At 61.0% G+C, this 21,412-nt stretch overlaps 1 protein-coding gene across 4 annotated transcripts in view; it reads right to left on the reverse strand.

Annotated features, from left to right (window-relative positions):
• The window catches only part of PCGF3 (polycomb group ring finger 3), a 49,357-nt gene extending 28,019 nt beyond the window's left edge, over positions 1-21,338 (reverse strand). Inside the window, exons 1-5 of one of the 4 annotated variants that reach the window (XM_072738070.1) lie at positions 21,128-21,338; positions 7,494-7,534; positions 7,094-7,245; positions 3,336-3,453; positions 2,021-2,117 (exon numbers count right to left, since the gene is read on the reverse strand). In XM_072738070.1, the coding sequence (XP_072594171.1) occupies positions 2,021-2,117; positions 3,336-3,444 (206 nt within the window). In that variant the 5' untranslated portion in view covers positions 3,445-3,453; positions 7,094-7,245; positions 7,494-7,534; positions 21,128-21,338. Of the gene's footprint in view, positions 1-2,020; positions 2,118-3,335; positions 3,454-7,093; positions 7,246-7,493; positions 7,535-8,165; positions 8,400-20,745; positions 20,768-21,127 lie in introns of those variants that run through there. The other 3 variants (XM_072738069.1, XM_072738071.1, XM_025996874.2) reach the window with 3 other exon arrangements.
• Between the last annotated feature and the right edge of the window lie 74 nt (positions 21,339-21,412).

Below are 21,412 nucleotides of genomic sequence, written 5' to 3' on the forward strand. Positions count from 1 at the left end.
CCAGCTCCTGCACGGAGCCTGTCTCTGCCTCTCTCTCTCTCTGATGAATAAATAAATGAAATCTAAAACAAAACAAAAACGGAGACCTCGAGGACTCGGGCAGGAGCGTGTGAACCGGCAGCCGTGCTTCCCAGTGCACACGAGGCTCCGGCACCTGGCATCCACCCCGCAGGCCCAGAGTCCTGCACAGACAGCGACCGTCGCCTGGCCGAGGACCACAGGGCCGGGTGGAGGCCTCGGGGCACTCTCCTCGGGGAGGGTGCCAGCAGACAGGCACACAACGGGGCCTCCTTCCTGGAGTCGGCCACACCCAGGCCCCATCTGGGAGCCCCCATGGCCCCCACGTTCACACTCCGTCCTACGGGCCACACACCGTAACTCTGTTGTGGGTCCTCCGTCAGGCCATGTGGCACAAGTCCTCGCACAGAGGAGGTGCAGAGCTGCCCCGAGGATCCCGCAGCCCCAAGGTGCCTGGCTCCCGGCTCCCGCCTCCCGCAGCGGCCCCGGTGCAAAGCTTAAGACCCTTCCTGCGCGGCAACCTCGCGGTCGGCTGGAGCGCATCAGAGCAGAAGGGCCCCCGCGGGGTCAGGACAAGGCTCTGACCAGCTGCAGAGTCGGTCCCAGGACGGCTGAAACACGACCGCCCTGCGCCACCCGAGTTCCGGGCCGCGCTCCGGGGGGAGGAGCAGGGGACAGGCTCAGCACGAAGGTGACCGGAGCCCAGGGCCCATGGTAGGCCTCGGGGCCGGGCACCTCCCCGGCCTGGTCACCGCACGGGTCACTGCAGAGAAGGCATAGACGCCGAGGCCAACGGCCCCAGCCACCGCGCCGGGCGAGCTGCGCCCCAGTTAGCAGGGTAGGCTGTGCCTGGAACCCCAGGGCCGCGGCCTGCTGAGGGGTCTCAGCCCTCCCAGAGCACGGGGGCCGGGCCCTGACACCCGGGGACCTGCACCTCCACAGCTTCCCGCCAGCATGAGGCCCCGACCACCACCCGCCTTCCACAGTTCACGCCAGGAGGCACCCCGTGCTCTACGAAACCACACCCCAGGACAGGAAACGTGCACACACGCCGCCACAAAGGGCCCACCAGACCAAGGACGTGCGGTGGGAACAGACGCCTCCCAGAAGCCTCAGCGGCCAGCTGCCGTGTGGGGCGAGGCCCGTGCTCACTGGGGATCCGGGCAGGAGCGCACACACCCTCCGAGGGAAGGACGCAGCCCACAGCACCCAGGGGCGCAGCGGTAAGATCGTGCACCGCGAGGACTCGCACGCCAACAGCCCGCTCTGAGGGACGAGGGAGGGCTCGCTGCACGGGGACACCCAGGCTGGCGGGGAGAGCCCATGGGGCACCCCGACGCCCTGGCCACAACGACACGGCCGGGAGGCTTCAAGGCCTGCTCGCTCCTGCCTCGGTCCAGGGAGGTTCCCGCTGCGCGGCGGCCAGCTGTCCACGTTCTTAAACTCTTCCGTGCATGCTGCGGGCGTCACAACCTTAGGGGTGGAAACACGCGCTCTCCCTTCCAGACATCTTCACACTCACCTCTGCTGCCCCCACGGGGTGGGGGCCGCTGTACTTCCTTTACAATGACCCCCTGATCCACAAGGCATTTCAAACCCCACACACAAGCCCCCCCAGCACGTCCTGCCCACGTCAGCCTGAGCCCTGGGTCGGTCGTGCAGACCTGCTGAAGCCTCCCACACACACGGTGCCCATCCCGAGGGGGCCCAGTGTTCCCAAAACCCACAGAAGGCGGTGGCAGGACGGCCCAGATGCCCGAGGCCGAGGAGCACTGGGTCCTCAGCAGCCCGGGGAGCGAGGCCGCCGCCCGCCTCAGGGAAGCCCAGCTTAGTGCAGGCGGGCCCCCAGGTGCCCAAGTGACCCAACGTGACAAACTACTCCCGAACTCGTGGGGACAGCGCCCACCGGGCTGACGTGGCCGGCCGCAGGGCCAGAGGCAGGGCGAGTCCCTGATGCGCGGGCGAGGCCGAGGCTGACGGGGGCCCGGGCCGACACACTCACCCGATGTACTGCAGCGGGTGGCTCTGGTGGATCACGATCCTACACGTGGGGCAGGTGTTGTTCTCCTCCAGGTACTTGACCAGGCAACTCCGACAGACTGTTTGCAGAAACACACCCACGTCACAAAGTGTGCCCAGGACGGGGCGGCCGACCCTGCTCGGGCTCCACACATGCCCTGCCTGGCACCCGCCACCCCCGCGCAGCGGCTGTGACGGGACACCGGCCTCCCAGGCTGGCCAGCCAGCAGGCCCAGGCTGGCGGCTGCTCACCGCTCACCGCGCGGCGGCACACAGGACATGTGGGGCTCAGGGGACCCAGGAACCTAGCCGAGGCAGAGGCGCTCCGGGCACAGGAGCCCAGAAGCCACCAGGACGCCCCTCAGGGTCTCGCCTCAATATCCTCCCCACAGGCGCTAACACAACTTTCATGTTCGTCTTAAAAAAGAAAAAAATCACAAAATTTTCCATGTACAACAAAATTGGAGAGAATTCAATGAAAATAACCATCTAAATCTATAATCACCTTTAAAATAAAAGTTCTATCAAAATTGGCGAGATTTTATTTTCTAAAGTGGAAAATACATGATCCAAAGTCCTCGGATTACAGGCGCTGGTTCTGCTGCAAGGCCCTGGCTCCCCAAGGGCTCCTCCCGGCGACCTCGGCCACCGCGCACCCCTCGCTGCGAGCAAGCGCACCCTCCATCCAACAGGCGTATGCGCCTCGAGGACCCGAACCACGTTCCTCTGCTTAGAAAGTGTAAGAAATTCCTTTGGAAATTTTAAAAATAAGCATTTCTGTCCCTGGGAAATGAATATTGTGTCGTAACACACTTAGGACTCCTTTCCCGTATTGAAATTTCTTAAACGATACCTCACCTGAAATTACCCATAATATTTGTAATTTGAAATAATTTTTCTGATTTAGGATCTTTATTCCTGCTTCTGTGTCTTGCTTTGTGCTTCCACTTAAAGTTTTCGGTGAAAAACAGAAAAATGAAAGAAAACCCAAGTATCAGGAAACCACAAGGCTAGAAGCAGTCAAAGGCCACATTCTAGAACATTCTCCACATACACATGCACAGACACTCCCCACGGCCGTCAGGACCACCTTCTGGAACATTCCCCACACACGCCTGTGCAGACACCCACCCCCCCACAGCCATCAGGATGACCTTCTAGAACATTCCACACACACACCTGCACAGACACCCACCCATGGCTGTCAGGATCACCTTCTGGAACATTCCCCACACACATCTGTGCACACACACACCCCAAGGCCGTCAGGACCACGTTCTAGAACATTCCCCACATACACGTGTGCAGACACTCGGTCACCGTGGTCGCGTCGATGAGATACCCGCTGCACAGGCGGCAGGTGATGTGGGCGTTTATGTCCCAGAGCTTAATCTTTCTCGTCAACATCTTTGGCTTCTGTAAGAGAAAATCACTTTTAATTAATATCTGAAATACTCCCAGGTGTTGCTTTTTTCTTTTAAGATTTATTTATTTATTTTTAGAAAGCGAGAGAGAGAGAGAACAGGGAGAGAGAGAGCGAGCAGGAGCAGGGGGAGGAGCAGGCTCCATGCTGAGCACAGAGCCTGACATGGGCTCAACCCCAGGAGCCTGACATCACAACTTGAGCCGAAAGCAGGAGCTGGACGCCCCTGATCCTTTCATCACAGGTTCGGGCTCCGTGGCAATCAGGTGACCGCACCTCCCCAGGCTACCTGCCCACCTGGACCAGCGGCAGTCAGGTGACCACACCTCCCCAGGCTCAGGGGATGGGGGCTGCTGCCCACCTGGACCAGCGGCAGGCCAGAGGCTCTCTGCTCGACCTGTACGTGGTGCCGCGCCGTCAGCCTCCCCTAGAGGGCCAGGACTGTCCCGCCAAACCCCCGCCGGGCAGCACACTGCAAAGTGCCCCCGAGTCCCCTCAGCCAGCTGCATGCCCGCCCCCTGGACTCCTCGACCCCCTCCTGCGCAGGACTGAGCTGAGGTCAGTGGGTAGGGGGCGCGTCAGGGACGTTGGTGCAGCTGCAAGAGGAGAGGCTGGGGGAGCAGGCGGGCCGCGCTGGGTCTGGGACATAGCTGAGGGGTCACTGCAGGAACTCGGGCTCCTCTGTAAAGCTAGGGGACAAAGGACCCCAAGGGATGCCAGTGAGGGCGACCCCAGCCGACCTGAACATGAAGCCAGGTCCCTGGATGAGGCCTCAGTATGGACACACGGAAACAAGGGCACGCAGCCCAGGGACATGTCCATACTCGCGGGTCACGCCACATGTCATTCCAAGAAGGGTCAGGACAGTCGACGTTCAATCCTACAAGCCCCGGGAGAGGGAGGGGCCGCTGGCCAGACACACCCAAACAGGGCAGAAGCCATTCCGTTCCTAAAAACTTATCTCAATAACGGGACACGTTCGGAAGATGATCGCTGCAACTTTAAGATGGCAAACCACGGAAAACTGCCACACGGACTGGCTGAGAGCAGCCTCGCTTACCGCAGGGGCTCTAGGCCCCCTCCCGTCCCGCGCCCTGTGCAGGGACAGCCAACCAGCCCCCCAGGACCTCAGGAGCCTCCTGGCCCAGCACAGCCCGGCCCCAGGACCGGGGGCACACGCGTGTCCCGCCCACCAGCCGCCTGCTCGTCTGCCACTGACCCACGGGACCGCACCGCTGCACACACACGGCGTCCCCAAGTGCAAGCATGTGCGCGCCAGCGTGCTGAAGCCTGGTCCCCGTCTCGGTCCCCTCCCCCCCGCTGTACCCGTCTCTCCCCCTGGACCACGGGCTCCAAGAGGGCAGGTGTGTCACTGCACCTCCTGAGCGTGCCAGGAGTTACAGCAGCTCCCGGGGATGCTCACGGCTACCCCGGAACCTGTGCGTCACCTCACACGGCCCTTTCGAGGGGCAGCGGCAGGGTCGGGGTCGGGGGCGAGGGACGGTAGGCTGGCCTGAAGCCGGGCCACGGAGCCGAGGGTGCGGCGCCCCGGACACCACAGAGGATGAGGAACGGTTCTCCCCTGGAGCCCAAGGAGCCCTGTGGGTGCCTAGACTTGAGCCCAGGGGCGCGTGTTGGGGACCTGTGACTCTCCGAAGTGTCAGGGACGCGCCTGGGCCGCGGCCGCCACTAGGTCTGCTCCTTTGTTACAGCAGCAGCAGGAAAGCAACACAGGACACCGCTCCGGTAAGTACCGAGAGAACAGGTTCAGGGCATCACGATCGGGGTTCCGCACGAAGAGCAGAAGCAGATACGACAGAGACCGAGGCACCACCGAGGGCGGCTGGCCTCACCCGGCGGCCACGGCGTGCACGACTCCCAGGCCGCCGAAGGACGCCAGTGCCCAGTGCCGTTCAAGAAAAAGGGAAAAGACAGCAAAGCACCTGGAGGACCTGAGACCCGCCTCCATCCGTGCGAGGTCGGGGGTGGGGGTCGGGGGTCGGGGTCCAGGGCAAGGGCCGGCTCTGCCTGCCACGGCGCTGAGCAGCACGGGGGCCTGGCCGGGCTCTGGGGCCGGCTGAGGAGGTGAGGGCCTAGGGGGAGCGGCAACCTGGAGGTGACCTGTCACCCGCCCAGACGCTCATCAGGTCCGACAGCCAGCCAAGCAGACATGCGATCAGCCGGCCAGACGGACCGCGCCCCGACCCACCCCACCCCCGCCTGCGGGGACACGCGGCCGCCTGGGGCGCTGTCAGCCCTGCTGTCCTCCCTCCACAGGAAGCAGCCACACCTGGGGCCGTGGGACCCAGGCCAGGCCGGCGAGGGGTGCTGACCCCCGGGGAACCCAGCACCACCTCCTGGCATCATCCCCGGCAAACAGTGGCAATCAGGGGCCTGCCAACGCAGAAATCCCACGAGAGGCCCCACACTGGCCCCAAGCGAGCACCGTTCTCTCGTCCTCAACCTTCTACTGAGCCGCCGTGGACGTACCCGCCACGAAGGAGACGACACGCACACGGCAACGAGCTCAGCAACCACAAATCTTCCCTGCCGCCGGCCAGCCGAGCTGCCCGGCGGGAGCCCCACAGGGCTGGCTTCAGTCGCACCTGGACCGAAAGCACGACGACGCGGAGAAGGAATTGGTGAAGCCAAACAAAGCCCAGGGTCACGCTGCCACGCAGGGCCTGTGGCCCTGTTGAGGGGCCGGGGTCGGCGGGGGCTCTGCTGGCGAGCAAGTGGCTGAATAGATACAGACGTGTGTGCGCATGTGAGCGTAGACTCTGTCCGCCGGGAGGGCCGGGAGGGAGCGCACCCGCGGCCCACGTCCCCGGCTCAAAGGCTCTACCGGCCACACTGGGGACAACGGGAGCTTCGGGAACAGGACGGATCAGATCATCATCAACAGCAGGACGCAGGGGTTCACACGTCCACCCCGCGCTGGTCCTTCCTGTAGCTGCTGACTGTGCCCGCAGTCAGCACCCTCCGTGCGCAGCAACCCTTGCTCGGGCGTCACCCACGCAGGCTTCGCTGAGGATTCCACACGTCTCCCCCCACCCACTCCCCAGGCAGCGGGAGCAGGGCCTGCTGGTGGGAATGCTGCGTGGACGTTGCTGGACACTGCCTCCGGTCAGGCCACCGAGGGCTCGGCACCCTCACCAAGGAGCACACACGGTCCCACCAACGGGAAACCCGAGGAGGTGACCCCCAGGGAGGTCACGGGGACCAGGAACATGGACGGCGGTCACTGGAGGCAGCGTCTGGCAGAGGGGACGGCCCTGCCAGCCTGAGGGGAAGCATCTGCCTGCAGAGCCCCCACCTGAGGACACGAGCGCAGCCTGGAGAGGCCCCGGCCGGACCGCTGGCCCTGCCCACGCGGGGCCCCAACGCCAGGCACCGCCACCGTCCCCGACACCGGGCGGCCCCTCTGCAGCCCTGGGCACGAGCCGGAGAAGCAGAGTGGTGCACCCTCCACACCCCACACCCGCCAGCAAACCCCGAGACGCCGGGCTGGTGGGTCCCGGACCCTGTTGCGGGACGGAGGCAGGCCGTGGGCGTCCGCGGTCAGCGCGGCCGTGAGCACGCGGCCGTGTCCACAGCGGGCTCCCCCCAGCAGCCGGGGGCGCGGCGCCTCACCTCTCTAGATGTCTGCGGCCCTCTCCTCCGGCCTTCGCATTGGGCGCTCAGGCTGCTGCTCCGATGCTGCGCGTCCTCGCCGGCGGCCTCACTCTGCCCCGTGGGTCTTCACCTGTGCGCCTCCCTTCTGTCCCTCGCTCTCTGTCCATTTTCTGGCACAGAAACAGCCCGTTACTTCGTGTCCGCCACGCAGGCCCGATGCACACAGTCCCGTCTAGAGCCTCTGGAGCGTCCCCCACAGCACACGACACAAGGGTCCAGCACAAGCATCGGGAGAAAACCCGGACGCGTCTAAGTAGCCGCGGGACGTTTACGGGAGCCACGTTCTCCGAGGCTGCGTCCCACGGAGTACTCCCCAAGGAGGCCGCCAGCCGTCCCCACGCTCCGAAGCTGCGCTTACCTGTCCATGGCAGCCGGGAGCCCTCTGCTACATTTTGAAGCCTGTGGAGACACAACACCGGGCGTCACCCACACGCTGTCCGCACGGAGCCCCTGGCCCCCGCACACCAGCAGCTCAAAGCGCCAAGAACCAAGGACACTGAGGAACCAGCGCGGAGCACAGACGTGGGTGGATCCCAGGGCCAGGCTGGCGTCACCAAGGCCCGGGGCTGGCGGGCGGGGGACAGCCCAAGGGGACAGGATGGAGGCCTGCGCAGGCTCCGGAGGCGGGGAGCCCCGGGAGGGGGCTGGGGCCTCTGGGGGAACAGCACACACAGGAGCTGGATTCCGTGACGCCGGCTCTGCACCCTCCTCACAGCCCACCCGGCGAGCACGCAGGCTCCAAGCCGGGCTCTGGGCCACGCAGGGGCCAGACGGGCACAGGCACCAAGCGGGGCTGAGGTTGGGGACCCGGGAGCCCCCAGGACCCAGTGGTCAGGCTGGAGGCCACAGGGCCGCGTGCAGGCTCATTCTGAGACCCCCCCACAGACCCGTCCACGGACCCTCCCACCCGCCTGCCCAGGGGAGCCAGCAGCACGTTCGCCAGGGATGGGCCTGGGGACGCACGCGGCCCACGCGGCGTGACCCTGGTGCTGGGACAGCAGTGGTTACATGCAACCCCGGGACAGCGGACCTCAGAAGTACTACAGCGGCTGCGCGTGGCATCCGATCTACGGTGTCGCACGCTTCAAGCTTTCCACAACTGCATTTCTCATTCGCTCATCTTAGAAGCTCACTCAAGTCCTACAGAAAAAGGAGGAGAGGGAGGGCGGGACGGAGGAAGGGAGCGCGCGGAGGCCAGGGGACGGCCCGGCTCGGCCGCCACGGGGGCGTGTCCGTGAGCAGCCGTCGGCGTCTGTCCAGTTATGTGGGTCGTACGGCGGCAGCCTATCCGCAGGGACAGGCCCTCGGCACGAGGTCTCCGCCCAGTGACCAGAGCCACACGCCAGTGGAGGCCGAAGGGCGGGAGTGAGGGCACCGGCCGGGCACCGGCTCGCCTGTCACACGCCGTCCAGAGGCGCAGGGCCAGCCCAGAAGACCACGCGCGAGCGGTCACGGGCCACACTACTATTACGGGTTGTGGACGGCTTTCTGCTAACAAAAGTGGAAATTTATACGAAATTGATAAATTCCCAGAAAGAGAACCACGAGCCGCGGGGCAGGTGGACTGGGCGCGAGGAGCGCGGTGCGGGCACAGCGGCGCGGGGAAAGTGCTGTCCCTTCACCCCCTGGCCGAGGCCACCAGGTGCTCACGCAGCCGAGACCAAGCCCCACGCGGTCCCCCCGGAGGACACGTGCCTTCCAGCTCGCTCTGTGACCGCACGTGCGGGGGTCAGACTGGGCTCACGGGCGGCACCCGCTCCACCCGGCCTGGAGCATCCAAGGAGACGTCGCGCTGGGCACTGCGGGGCCATCCCCACGATACAGGGACGGTAATTTGACACAAGACCAAACGAGAAAAGTGCTAAGATCTTCCCAAAGATGCCAGAAATCCTTTGATGAAATTCATTATCCATTCATGATTTTTAAAAAAATCTTAGCAATTTAGAAGCTAATAAAAGTTCTCTGCTTAAAAGAGACACAGGGGCTCCGGGGGCTGGAGTCGGTTAAGTGTCCGCTCGTGGCTTTGGCTCAGGTCATGATCTCAGGGTCACGAGGTCGAGCCCCGCGTGGGGCTCTGCGTGGGGTGTGCGGTCGGCCTGCGAGGGTCTCAGCCTCGGCCTCTGCCCTAAAGATAAACACGTAAATAACGTAAGGGAGACACCAACACAAATATCCATTCAACAGTTTATGCCGGAACGTTCAAAGCAGCTTTTTAAAAAAAGATTTTATTTACTTATTCATGAAACCCAGAGAAGGGCAGAGACCCAGGCAGAGGGAGAAGCAGGCTCCACGCAGGGAGCCCGACGCAGGACTCAATCCCAGGACCCCAGGGTCACGCCCTGAGCCGAAGGCAGATGCTCACCCCTGAGCCCCCCGGGTGGCCCTCAAAGCAGCTTTATTCACACAGCCCCACATGCCCATCGGGCGGTAGGAACCAGGAGGACTGCTGTAGGTCCGTCTACACAGCAGGCTCTTCTCAGCAAGACCAGCAAAGGACAGAGCTCTGTGCTGCAGGCAGGCCTGCGCGTCCACGTCTCCCAGACACACAATTGTAGAAAAAGCAGATTTGGGCGCCCGGGGCCCCTACCGGCGGGGTTCTGGGTCAGGACTGGGGTGCGGCCTGGAAAACTCCAGGGAGCTTTACCGTGTGTAAACTGCACCTCCATTAATGGTGCATTTTACAATTTTAAAAAATTGCAACAAACATCATTCCCAGTGATGAAATCGGAAAAACAAAACAAACTCCTAGTTTGTGTTATACAAAGCGTGTCCCCCGCCCTCACCCCCACGTAATCAAGTGCAGGGGCAAGGCCCGCCCGACTCGGCCAGGAGGATGACCACACAGTGTCAGAAGCACTGGCCACGGGGACTACTGGCATCAGCCTCGCTCACACCGCGAACCCCCGACACCCCGGCTCCCCGCGGGAGAGAACGCCCCCACTCCTGACCACAGTCCAGACCGGGCTGCCGAGGCTGCTGTGCCAACGACCTGCGGGGGACCCTGCGCCCGCCGCCTACGTCCTGCCCGTCCCTGCCACGGGATGCACGTGTGTCCACTACGTGCTGCTAAACAGTGGCCAAACCCCACTCCAGACAACAGGGAAAGTCCAAACAGGCCCATTTCCAGACGCCCAGCTTCGTCAGGAAGCCAGGAAATGCAAGTGAGATCCCGTGAGGGTCTGCTGTCCCCCAGCACCTCCCGACGGCCAACAAGATCCGGGACGGGGGCAATCCCAGCACAGCCCATCCCCAAGCTCACCGGTCACCATCTGGACGAGGCCCCAACCGAGGCCCCTCCACATCCGGCCCGGACTCCCCCACGGCTCCCGGGCACTGGCTCCAGCACGCGTTGTGCATGGGGCTGGGGCCATTGGGGGGCCCGGGGCGGCCGCCTCTCCACCGTTACCTGCCCAGCAGCAGGCATCCCGCGTGAAGAGGCCCAGCCTCCCCGCCCGTCCATGGACCACCCCGCCCCGGGCAGTCCTCGTGGGCCCCTGGGCTGCATGCGGGGCCGCTGGGGCTCGCATCCCTTGGCCCCCCGTCCCGGTGTGGGGGTGCCCCCTCCATGACCGTCTGAGGTTAAGACAGCAGGTCTGGTTTGCGGAGTGGAAGCAGTATGCACCTTTATCAAACATGATTTAGAAAGTAAAGAATCACCCTAAGAAAAATGCCCTATAACCCGAGTGCCCCCCAACTAAGGTGACCTCCTGCAGCAGCATCTCCCCCGCAGTACAGCCCTGACCACTGCCAGCACGTGCACACACACCCTCGTCGTCCTAGAAAGGCCTCCGACCGCATGCGATGCGCTACACGGGCCCCTTGGGACTAATGACCAGGGTCGGCGTCCTCCCACACCAGCACACCCATCACAGCTGCTGTGGCCTGAGCCCCAGGGGTGCGCCGTGCACCCTAACGGGAGATGGGGCGCCACAGGGCACCAGCAGCGGGCCCCCACCGGGAGTGCCCCCCCCAGGGTCGTGCTTCCTTCTGTCAACCACGTCTTACAAGAATCAAGCTTTCCACTTGCTTTTTAATTAGTTTCACGAAGTGGTAACTTTCTAGGAAAACGTTCATCAAAATCTACTGGCACAAAGTCGCCGACATATCCCACAACCTTCACTCAACGGCCTTCCTGAAAAACACGCGACGAGACATACGCTTCACCTATTTTATTTACTTATTTTTTAAATTTTTATTTATTTATGATAGTCATACAGAGAGAGAGAAACAGGCAGAGACACAGGCAGAGGGAGAAGCAGGCTCCATGCACCGCGAGCCTGATGTGGGATTCGATCCCGGGTCTCCAGGATCGCGCCCTGGGCCAAAGGCAGGTGCCAAACCACTGCGCCACCCAGGGATCCCCTTCACCTATTTTAAAGAGACAAGTCGGTCAGGCGTGGACATTCACCGACGCCCGCGCCGCAGTGCCGTGTCTGTGGGACCGCGGGGCCCGGCTCCCGTCGCTCGTCCTGCTCTGATGCCCCCTCGCGGCGTGAACCGCTCCCTGGGCCCTGAGCAGCGGTCCGTGGCCGCGTGCTGGCCCGCTCACGGGGAGACGGCTGTCGGGGACTGTCGTACGGGGTCATGCTGTCCTCCTGGTCAGGCTGCCGCCTGCCCCCCGGGGCACTGCGACCCCACAGCAGGGCTGATGCTGCGTCCTTGCTGTGACCCCTGCCCCGTGCCCACCGCTGCTCGTCACGGACCCGGCGGCCACGCGGGACGCGCCGTGTGTACAGCTGCATGAAGTCGCGTCCACACCTGCTGCTCCGCGTGATGCTCCCCCCCGCCCCGGAGGACGTGTCTGCACGCAGCAGGTGTGTAAGGAAGCGCCCGGCTCCATGCTGTGTCCGCAGGCAGCTGACCTCTGGCCCCTCACTAACCTCCGGCACCCGGCGAACCCATCCCTGTCTGGTCCCACTCGCCCCTGGGCCCGGCACAGGTCGTGAGCCCCGGCACAGGGTGGGACCCAACAGGTAGGTGCGGGCGAGCACGGCTGGCGAGGGCCAGGCCAGGTGCTCAGGTAGGGGAGGGGAGGGGAGGCCCTGCCAGGGCCCACAAGGCCCCGGTTCCAAAGACCGTTGCAATCTCAAGATGGACAGAAGCGTGTCACGAACGTTCCTTGCTGGGACACTGACACCAGGTCAAGATCAGGAGAAAGAGGGAAACTCGAAACGTGGTTCTAGGTGGCCACACGCTGCCGTGAAAGCGTCTTTAAAAAATAAAGAAATAACATGAAAGTGCTTTGAGTTTAGACTCTCAAAAGGGTTCGTGACTCAAAGGACAGTGAAGTCCCCACTTGGGGACGCCACAGGCCACCGCCCACAGCTGTTGTGTGCCGCTGGGTGTTTGAGTAACTGGCAACTCCCTGAGGGGCGCCCTGATGGCCACATCCACTGTGAGCCGTCTCCTCGTTTTTACTTAAATTAAGGGTGACACATGTCCGGGAGCCAGGGGGACCCCAGACACAACCCCCAGGGCAGGATGAGGCACGCAGGCTGAGCAGCACCGAGGCCCACCCATGTTGGACGCGTCCCCCAGAGGCGGACTGAGCGGCTCCCAGGCACCCGGCCCACTCACCCCCGGCCCCACAGTCACACCTGCCCCTCCAGCTCAACGCTCCCTGACCCCAAATTCCAACAACCACGACCTGGGCTCCACCCGGAAGGCCAGGCATTTCCACACGGGTGCAGGCCTGCTGAGGCTCCATCTGGGCCTCCCGCCCACACAGGCTCGTCCCTTCTGCGGCTTCGCACGCCCTCACACCCATGTACGAGGGGCAGGGGCAACTACGACCCCTCACACCCACCCCGAGTGTGCTGCTCAGCCTCTCTGGGCCACACTCACCCAGCACAGCTCCCAGGAACCCCTGTGAAAACGCAGGTCTGAGCAGGTGGCCCTAGAGGACGCACCTCTCCCCAGGCTTAGGGAAAGCCAAGGCATTCCAGTGGCCAAAGAGGCCCCAAGCCACCTCTCTCACTCCACTGTGGCCATGGTGGGCCCCTGCTGGCTCTAGAACATTCTAGATACACTCCCACCTTGTGGCCCTTGCCCCTCTCTGCCATGTGCATCCCTCCAGCAAGCCTTTTCTCAAACATCATCTCCCCAGCAACACCCTGAGAGACCATCTTCCTTAGAATTACATGCCGCGTACGCACATACCCATCACCCTGAGCGTGGAGTTTACCTGCTCGTTACTACCCACCTCTGTACTACGATCGCAGCCACGTGACTGGCAGTACTAAAAATTCAATAAAAGGGCTAAATGATAAAGTCGAGAAAATCTTCTCAAAAAGTAGATAAAGACAGGAAATAGAAAAGATCCAACATCCAAACAACAGGTGTTTTAGGAAAAACAGAAAACTGAGAGAAGGAGCTTTCAATTACACTTTACTACTTTATTTCTCAGGCTGGGCAATGAGTACACAGGTGTCCGTTGTATCTTTCTCTCTGCTCGTTTGTAGGCGGTATTTCATGATCTGGAAAAATCCAAAGCATTTCCCCAGCTGGGAGACGCAGCAGACCGCCACGGCGCGAGTGCCTGGCACGGTGAGTGACAATGACCCGCGCCTAGCCAGGTCCTGGAATTCAAGACATCAAGGGTACAAGAGAGCGTCCTCGGGTTGTGGGAGGAGAGGAGTTCACGACGGACTGGGAAGACTTTCATCAGCGACAGTGAATCCTGCCAGTAAAAGCAGCAATTCTTTCAGAGTTCTGAGGAAAGAGACTTCGCTGTGGAATTCTACATCCAGCCAAACTACGGCCCGAGTACGGACGGGGGCCGTGGCGTTTGCAGACGTCTCAGGAAAGGTGCTCAAATGCTGCTCCGAGGCACGCCTGTGGGACAACAGGGGCGCTCCCGCTGCGGCCGGAGACGAGACACGACCAAGCCCTCAGCAGCGACGAGCACCGCGGAGAAAGCAGACGAAGGCAGCGAAGCAAACGGGTGGAGGGGCTGCTTTAGACAGAGACAGAGGAGAAGCGGTGCGGAGGGACGTCTGGCCTTGGGCCTGGAGGGACGGGCCCGAGCAGCAGGCGCCCCACCGACGGGCCACGGGAGCCCCGGAGAGCATTAGGACCACTTTGCGGCCGGCTGGCCTGGAGGACGAAGCATCTGCACGGGACAGGGGGACGAGGACAGAGGGCCAAGGAGGGCACGGGCTCAGACACCATCCTTGAGAACTTGGAACAGGAGACGGTACCGTCAGATAAGTCAGGAGAAAGGGAAGGTGACATTAGAACTCAAGCACGTAACACATCATCACGTAATCACGCCCACTTTAACTGTCAGCTTCAACCCGGAGAAGACGAAAAATACGCTGTGAGAAGGGGCCGTCGGACCCCAGGATTGTTCCCGCAGGGGCTGGCATGAGGCTGCCCAGCCGCAGGCACGCGCCTCACTTCACAAAAAACGCCGGCTCAGGGCAGAACCAAGGGCCCAGAGGGCGAAGCAGAGAGCCAGCGGGGTCACCCTGACCTTGAAGCCCAGGCAAGGATCCCTCTGGGCTTCAGATCTGCGCTGGGCCCGTGACTGTTCCGTCCACTCTCCCCCCTCCTTTTTTTTAAGGATTTTATTTATTTATTCATGAGACACAGAGAGAGAGGCAGAGACACAGGCAGAGGGAGAAGCAGGCTCCTTGCAGGGAGCCCGATGCAGGACTTGATCCCGGGACCCCGGGGTCATGCCCAGGGCTGACAGCAGCGCTAAATGGCTGAGCCACCCAGGGATCCCCCCACTTCCCCTTTCTGTGCCAGCTCGTCTACACCTGTCCTTCCGTGCACAGGTGCTGGGAAGGCGACCCCTCTCACTGGGCTTCCACGGGCCCGGGGCGGCACCCAGTGGACGTACCCAAGTGGACGATCCAGGGCACGTGACTCCAAGGCTCTGTGGTTCAGGCAAGGTTTGGGGCTTGGAGCCGGTGCTACGGTGGGATGAGACCCTGGGGAACCCCAGAAACGGGGCAGGTGTACTTGGTGTTCGGGAGGATGTGAATTGTGGGGCACCAGGACGGTGGCAGGCCGGATCCCGAGACGGCCACAAGATAATGGCATACACATATGTCCCACCTTGTTAGCCTAGGCACCGCTGCAAAGGCACTTCTGCGGGTGGAGTAAAGGTCCCACGTCAGCTGACCTGACGCCAGGGCGAGCATCTGCTGGCCATCCAGCACACTCTCAGCACGGTCTGCGCCTGCCGGCCAGAGGCTAAGTCACACTGGCAGAAAACGGCTTGCTGTCCGCTACCCCCGGTCCTGGGACGGGGCGCCGCGGGGCCTCTGGGAGCGGACGGCGGCCCCGGCCTGGACCCCACAGCCGCAGGGGCTGGGCTCGCAGGCTCAGATGAGCCTGCGCCCAGCACGCGGACTTCAGCCTCGGAGGCCCCAAGCACCAGCCACACTGTGCTGGACTTCCAGCCCGTGGAACCCTGGCTAGTAGGTCGCTGTCCTTGGAAACCACCGATTTGGTGGCAATTTGTGATGCATTAGAAAATTCATGTAGATATTTAAAGAAATGGAGTCAACGGCAGAAGGGCCAGCTCCCCAAGCAGACAAAACAGCCACCAGCCTGGAAACATCCTCATTTGGCGACTATTCTCCCAATTCTAGACCCAAGCGGCAGAAGCTAGAGCCCCACCTCCAGTTCACGTCTCGAAGGCCCAAACCCTCTGCAAGACGGAGCCTCCGGGGGCGGCAGGGTTGGAGGCTAAGGGCGGGCGTGAGGTCAACGTCCTCACGGGAGCCGGCACAGGGCTTCCACACGTCGAACCACATCACCGGGCCCCTTGATCTTGGACTTCGGCCCCTGGACAGTGAGAAAGAAACCACCCGCCCAGGACACCGTGCTGGGCGGCTGAGCCTACTGGGACTCCCTCTCCTACTTCGACGTCCGCCTTCCTCACCAGGCTGCCTCTGACGAAAGGCTGGGGAACACGGCGGCCGCAGCCGTTCCCGCCTCGACGGCAAGAGAGGCCCTTACTTGACGTAAAGGAAATGTTATTTGTCAGCAAAAGTCCTATTTCCATGAACAATTTCAAACACCTTCCACCCACTAACCCTTTTATAAAGTCTGCGGAAAGCATCGGAGCTGATGAGCAGCACTCACCCGTGTGCCTGTGAGCATGAGATGGCCCGGGGACGCCTCCCCACCAGAAACGGGACAGGGAGGGCCCGGCCGGAGTGGGCCTCTCCACTGCCAGCACTGCCCCGGGGCTCCGGCGCGGGGGCTCCAGGTCTGGAGTCTTCCCCCTGGCAGGACACTGGGGACCGGGCACCAGAAGTACGGCCAGCAGGATGGACCCAAGAACCACCACTGGCCGCGGGTCCCCAGGGGACGACATGCAGCTCTCACTGGCTCCTATGAAGTCATCTCCCAAATCTCGAGACTGACTCAGCCTCTGCCTCATTCCTTTTAGTTTCTAGAGTACACAGGGACAACAGACAAAAGTGGACACCGTAAGCGAAGCGGCAGAAAAATCCAGGTGACACGCAGCCAAAGAGTCAACCCTATGGAGGGCAAGTGGGGGACCTAAGAGACGCTAAGGACCATGACCCCCAGTGCCACCAGGCAACCCAGCGCCTGGGTCAGGTTCAGGGAAAAATGCCATGGAAGACATTCCTGAGACAAATGGGGAGATTTGAAAGTGGAGGAAACTATTAGCTAGTATGTGAATCACGTGCCCACATTTCAGGTGTGATGGTGACACTGCGGTTGTGCGGAGACCATCCTATTCCTGCGACCTGTGTGCTCTGAGTCACTTAGGGAACTTGGTAGGCTGCCGGTAGCTACTTTCAGATGATTCAATGACAATAAATATGCATCTAGAAAAAAGAGGTGAATCAAATATGGCAAAGCATAAATAACTGCTGGATCGGGGTGGGAGTGTAAGACTGCTCATTGTAGAATTCTTTCAGTTTTTCTCCATTGTGTTTTTTCTGAAATAAAACCGTGGGGAATGGGGAGAGTAAAATGAGATCACTTGAAATAAAAAAAAGGGGAAAGGCTAAGCCCTCTCTGCTCCCCACTTCCCAGCCGTACCCCGTGCCTGTCTCCTCATCGGGCACGTGGGGGTGATCACGGAGCAGACCCATGGTGGGCGGCTTTAAGAACCAAACAAGTTAATACACACGGTGCCTCCAGAGAAGGCCACACGAGGTGTGATGAAGACCAGCTTTGGGTTCTTTGCTGAGCGTCTAACACCAGCCAGGCCCTGCTGAGAATCACAACATCCTCCATAAAACCCACAGTTAGCCGGGCCTTCAAAGAAGAATGCAGGCAACTTTCTACCGTTGGTGTATTTCCTGCTAAACATCTGGAATGTGTTGTTAATGTAGCAAAGTTCAGCAAATATTGATTCATTTGCAAAATAAAATAATCCAAATCCTTTCACTCTCCAAATTCACCTATTTTCTTCAAAAAAGCAATCAACCCAACAGTTTTTAAGAACTGTATTTTCTAGCGAGTTTTCTTTCTTTATCAGTGAGTTTTGCTTAATTCAATAGACAATCCTCAAAAATGTGTCTAGGCAAGACTCACACCTTAACTCTCTCGTCAACTGTGAAGTGTCTCATTCTTGTTGTCATTTGGCCTTAGGAGAATTCGGTGTAGGGAGGAACGCGGCAGATCAGAAAAGATAGTTTTATTCTTTTTAGAGGTCTTATTCCCCAAAATTTAATGATAAACTACCAACTGGTAGAACAGTATAGTTCCATTTTTTGAAGCACAGTGAATCGGGCAGCATTTCTGCGCTATGAATGGCAAATATCAGAAGGGTAATAAGAACCTGCCCCCAAACCTCAACATATTTCAACAGTAAAATTACATTTTCAATTTCAGATTTGATTCTGACCACTAAGCAAAGAGCTCCGAATGAAATAATAAATCCCAGCATTTAAAGAGTAACAGTATAAACCAAAACAAACCTTGCTTTATCATTCAAATCTAACAACTCAAGTAAGTAATTCCCATCACTGGCAAAGGGCCCTGCCTCACGCCAGCCGGGCGGAGCCTTGGCAGGTCCAGAGAGAATCGCGGCAGGAGGGGACGCTTCCTTCCCGAGGCCTCCCATATGCACCCTGCACGGGGCCCTGCACAGCCCAGCCCCAGTCCCAGCGAGAGACGTGGCCACGGCCCCGAGCACCGAGGCCCCAACAGACAGGCTCTGGAGCAGGGAGGGCTTCCTTACAAGGGTCGAATACCCAAAACATCTCAGGGTCTCACTCCTTAAAAACTTCTTACAAAGGTCAGTTTAGAATTTCTGGAGCAAAATCTTGGGCAGGAATAAAATGATGCTGTGGAAACAGTGAAATCATTGAACTTGAAGCAATCAAAGAATTCCACAGCACTTCATCCATTTGATTTGCAAGGTGTGTGGGGGGGGGGTTGCTCCTGGTTTGCTACAGGTGTTTTAAATTATAAGTTAATTCCCAAGAATCTTCCTTGTTTATAATTGACCTTCCCTCCTGTGTAAGTTCCGGGGGTTCTAGTGATTGTGGTGACTTCAGAGGAATTGTGTGGTAACCTACACAATTAAAGAGACAGCTGGGTTGCTGCAATCTTGTATTTAACACACCGCTCTATATACAATTCTGCTAATTTATTACGGGGTATTTCTCAGGTACAGGCTCTCTATGAGCTGAAACCTGATAAATGACAGGCGTTAAGACGGCCACCGTGACCCTCACCCCCACTCCCAGTACACGCGCCCTTCATCTCAAGTGAGGACTGGCCCAGCGACCAGGTTCTATCAAAGAGAATATGGCCGAAGGGATGGGATGTCCCTGCCAAGACTAGGTCATGCAGACTGGCCTTCCTGCCTGCTCTCCTGTCCTATCACTGGCTCCCTCCGACTCACCCTATGAAGAGCCCCAATGGCTGAGTGAGCAAGCCTAGAAGCAGGTCCCCAGTCAAACCTTCATACGACACCGCTACCCCGGCCTGTGACACTCTGAGCTCATCAGCTAAGCTGTGCCTGGATTCCTGACCCACAAAAACTGTAAGATAATAAGGACGTTGTTTTACAGAACTAAGTTTTGGGGCAATTTATTGGACAGCAATATATAAACAATGCAACTATGCAGCACTATCATACCTTTAAAAATCCAAAGATAGGAAAATAAAGAGCTTCACCAAACCCGAATGCCAAGTATGGCAAGTCTCTTCCAAAACTTCACAAAACAAATTAAGTCTTTAAAAAAGTGCAAAAGTACAAAGAAAAAAAATCAGAAGTGTTGAGTAAGAAGGTCCCAAGTGTGGTTACGCCTGACACAATAACAATTCCTACGCTGGACTATTTGGGGACTCCCATTTGGTTAAGATGTGGTCCTATGAAACGTCAATCTGAAAATCGAAACGGGTTTTCTCCTAGGTCACCGAGTGGTGAAGTTGTGGCACAAAGTAAAAGACTGAGCAGAGCAGTTCAAGGGTCTCTCTTGGGAGTCCACACAGCTCGCACTTTTAGATCTGCACCTCATCCTACAGCCCAGCCTCTGGATAAGTTTGCAGGCCTAACACAAGTGGGTCTTCCTACCAGTACTCCTGCCTTGCACTCACTCGTTCACGCACTCACTTCTTCATTCAGTCGTTGTGTGCTGCCCGCTGAGCTCACGCCAGGCAGCCAGGGCCGGGCGCTGAGCCGGGCAAGGCCCTTGCTTGCTCTCCTGGGCTTTTCATCCTCTCAGACTCCTCCAGCACCGTCTCACCGGACACACTCTGGAGCCGTTCCCCAATCAAAGGGCAGCACATGCCGCACCCTGCTTTCTCATCAGCACTTTCAAATTGAAGGAAAACACGGGCAAGTTTTAGGTGAAAGTCTCATTCACGGGTTTCAGAGAAGCAAAGACCCCCATTGCTAGGCCCTTGAGTATTTTCCTTTCCCGGAGTGGAGAAGGTGCCCGATCCAGTCCCCTGAGAAGTGTGCCGGCCTGCGCCAACTTTCCCGCACTGTCCAGGGCCCCCAGAACACCGCGCTAGGCTTGCTACAGTCCTGGCTGGACCGGACCCGTCCCGGAGCCTCCTGGACACGGAAAACACGTCCAGGCTCAGGATGGAGGGTGTATCCACACAACCACACGGCCTCCGACGGAGCGAGGAGGGCTGGGGCGGTTGGAGGGGATGGAGGCACGTCCACTGGGCCGAGGCCCAAGACCGTAGGTAGCCCTGCAGTAGGGGACAGCTTTCTGGGTCTGGGGCGTGAGCACCGAGCTGGCTTGAGGCCCGGAGCCCCACCTGAATCCCCCGAGGCAGGACGGGTCCCAACCCTGCCTCGTGTGCCCTGGGCCCGGCCAGGCGGCCCTAGGACAGGTCTGCAGGGCGGGGGCCTCCGAGGGTCTGCAGCTGGGCTCCGGGGACCGGGTCCCTGACGCCCCCAAGGCCGCACAGCAGGCGGGTCCAGCCGAGGAGACTGGAGGCGTTTAGGCACCTCCGAGCCGCTGCGGGGCTGGCGTGGGCCCGGCAGTCCCCGGGGCCGCTCTCGGCCGGAGCCCACGACCGGCTGGGGAGTCCGACCCCGACCCCGACCCCGACCCCGAGTTCGCTCTCGGCCGGGCCTGGCCTCTCTGGGAGCCGCGGTCCTCCACCGCCGCGGCCCGGCCTCCGGGGGCTCCCGGGTGACCTACCTGCGCCCCGGCGCTCGCGGAGCCGTCTGCCGGGGTGGCCCTCGGGCGGCGCGGCCCGGCTCCCCGTCCCCGCTCCCCGCTCCCCGCTCCGGGGCCACCGCCGGCCGAGCTGCGTCCCGCCGCGCCCGGGGCTCGGGGCTCCTCGTGACCCGGCGGGCTCGGACCCGCGGGATGACCCAGCGCGGCCCTGCCCTGAGCCCCGCGCCCCCGCGATGACCCGGCGCGCCCCGGGGGTCCCGGCGCGGAGCCTGCGGGCGGGCGGGGCCGGGCCGGGCCGGGGGCGGGCGGGGCGCGGAGCCTTCCGGGCGGGCGCACGGGCCGAGGCCGCGGCCTGAGGAGCGGGCGGCGCGGGCCCGGCCGGGCGGGGCGCGGACTCACTGACCTGCCGGCTCGGCTGCGGCGAGCGGGGCGCACGCGGGGCCGCGCCGGGGGGGGGACGCCGCTCCCTCCGGGTCCCCCCAAGAGCAGGAGAAAAAAGCCCGTCCGGAGTTTAAAACAAAGAGGCGGAAATGCCCGAACGGAGCCGAGCGGCGAGTCGGGGGCGCCGCGCACGGAGCATGCGCGCTGCGCGGAGCGGCTCCCACCCGGCAGCCGGGAGGGGGCGGGGCCCGGAGGGCGGGGTGGGCGGGGCCGGGGCGTGGTCACAGGGCGCAGGCGCGTTGGCGCG

This window comes from Vulpes vulpes, chromosome 14, assembly GCF_048418805.1.
Source record: "Vulpes vulpes isolate BD-2025 chromosome 14, VulVul3, whole genome shotgun sequence".
NCBI lineage: Eukaryota > Metazoa > Chordata > Mammalia > Carnivora > Canidae > Vulpes > Vulpes vulpes.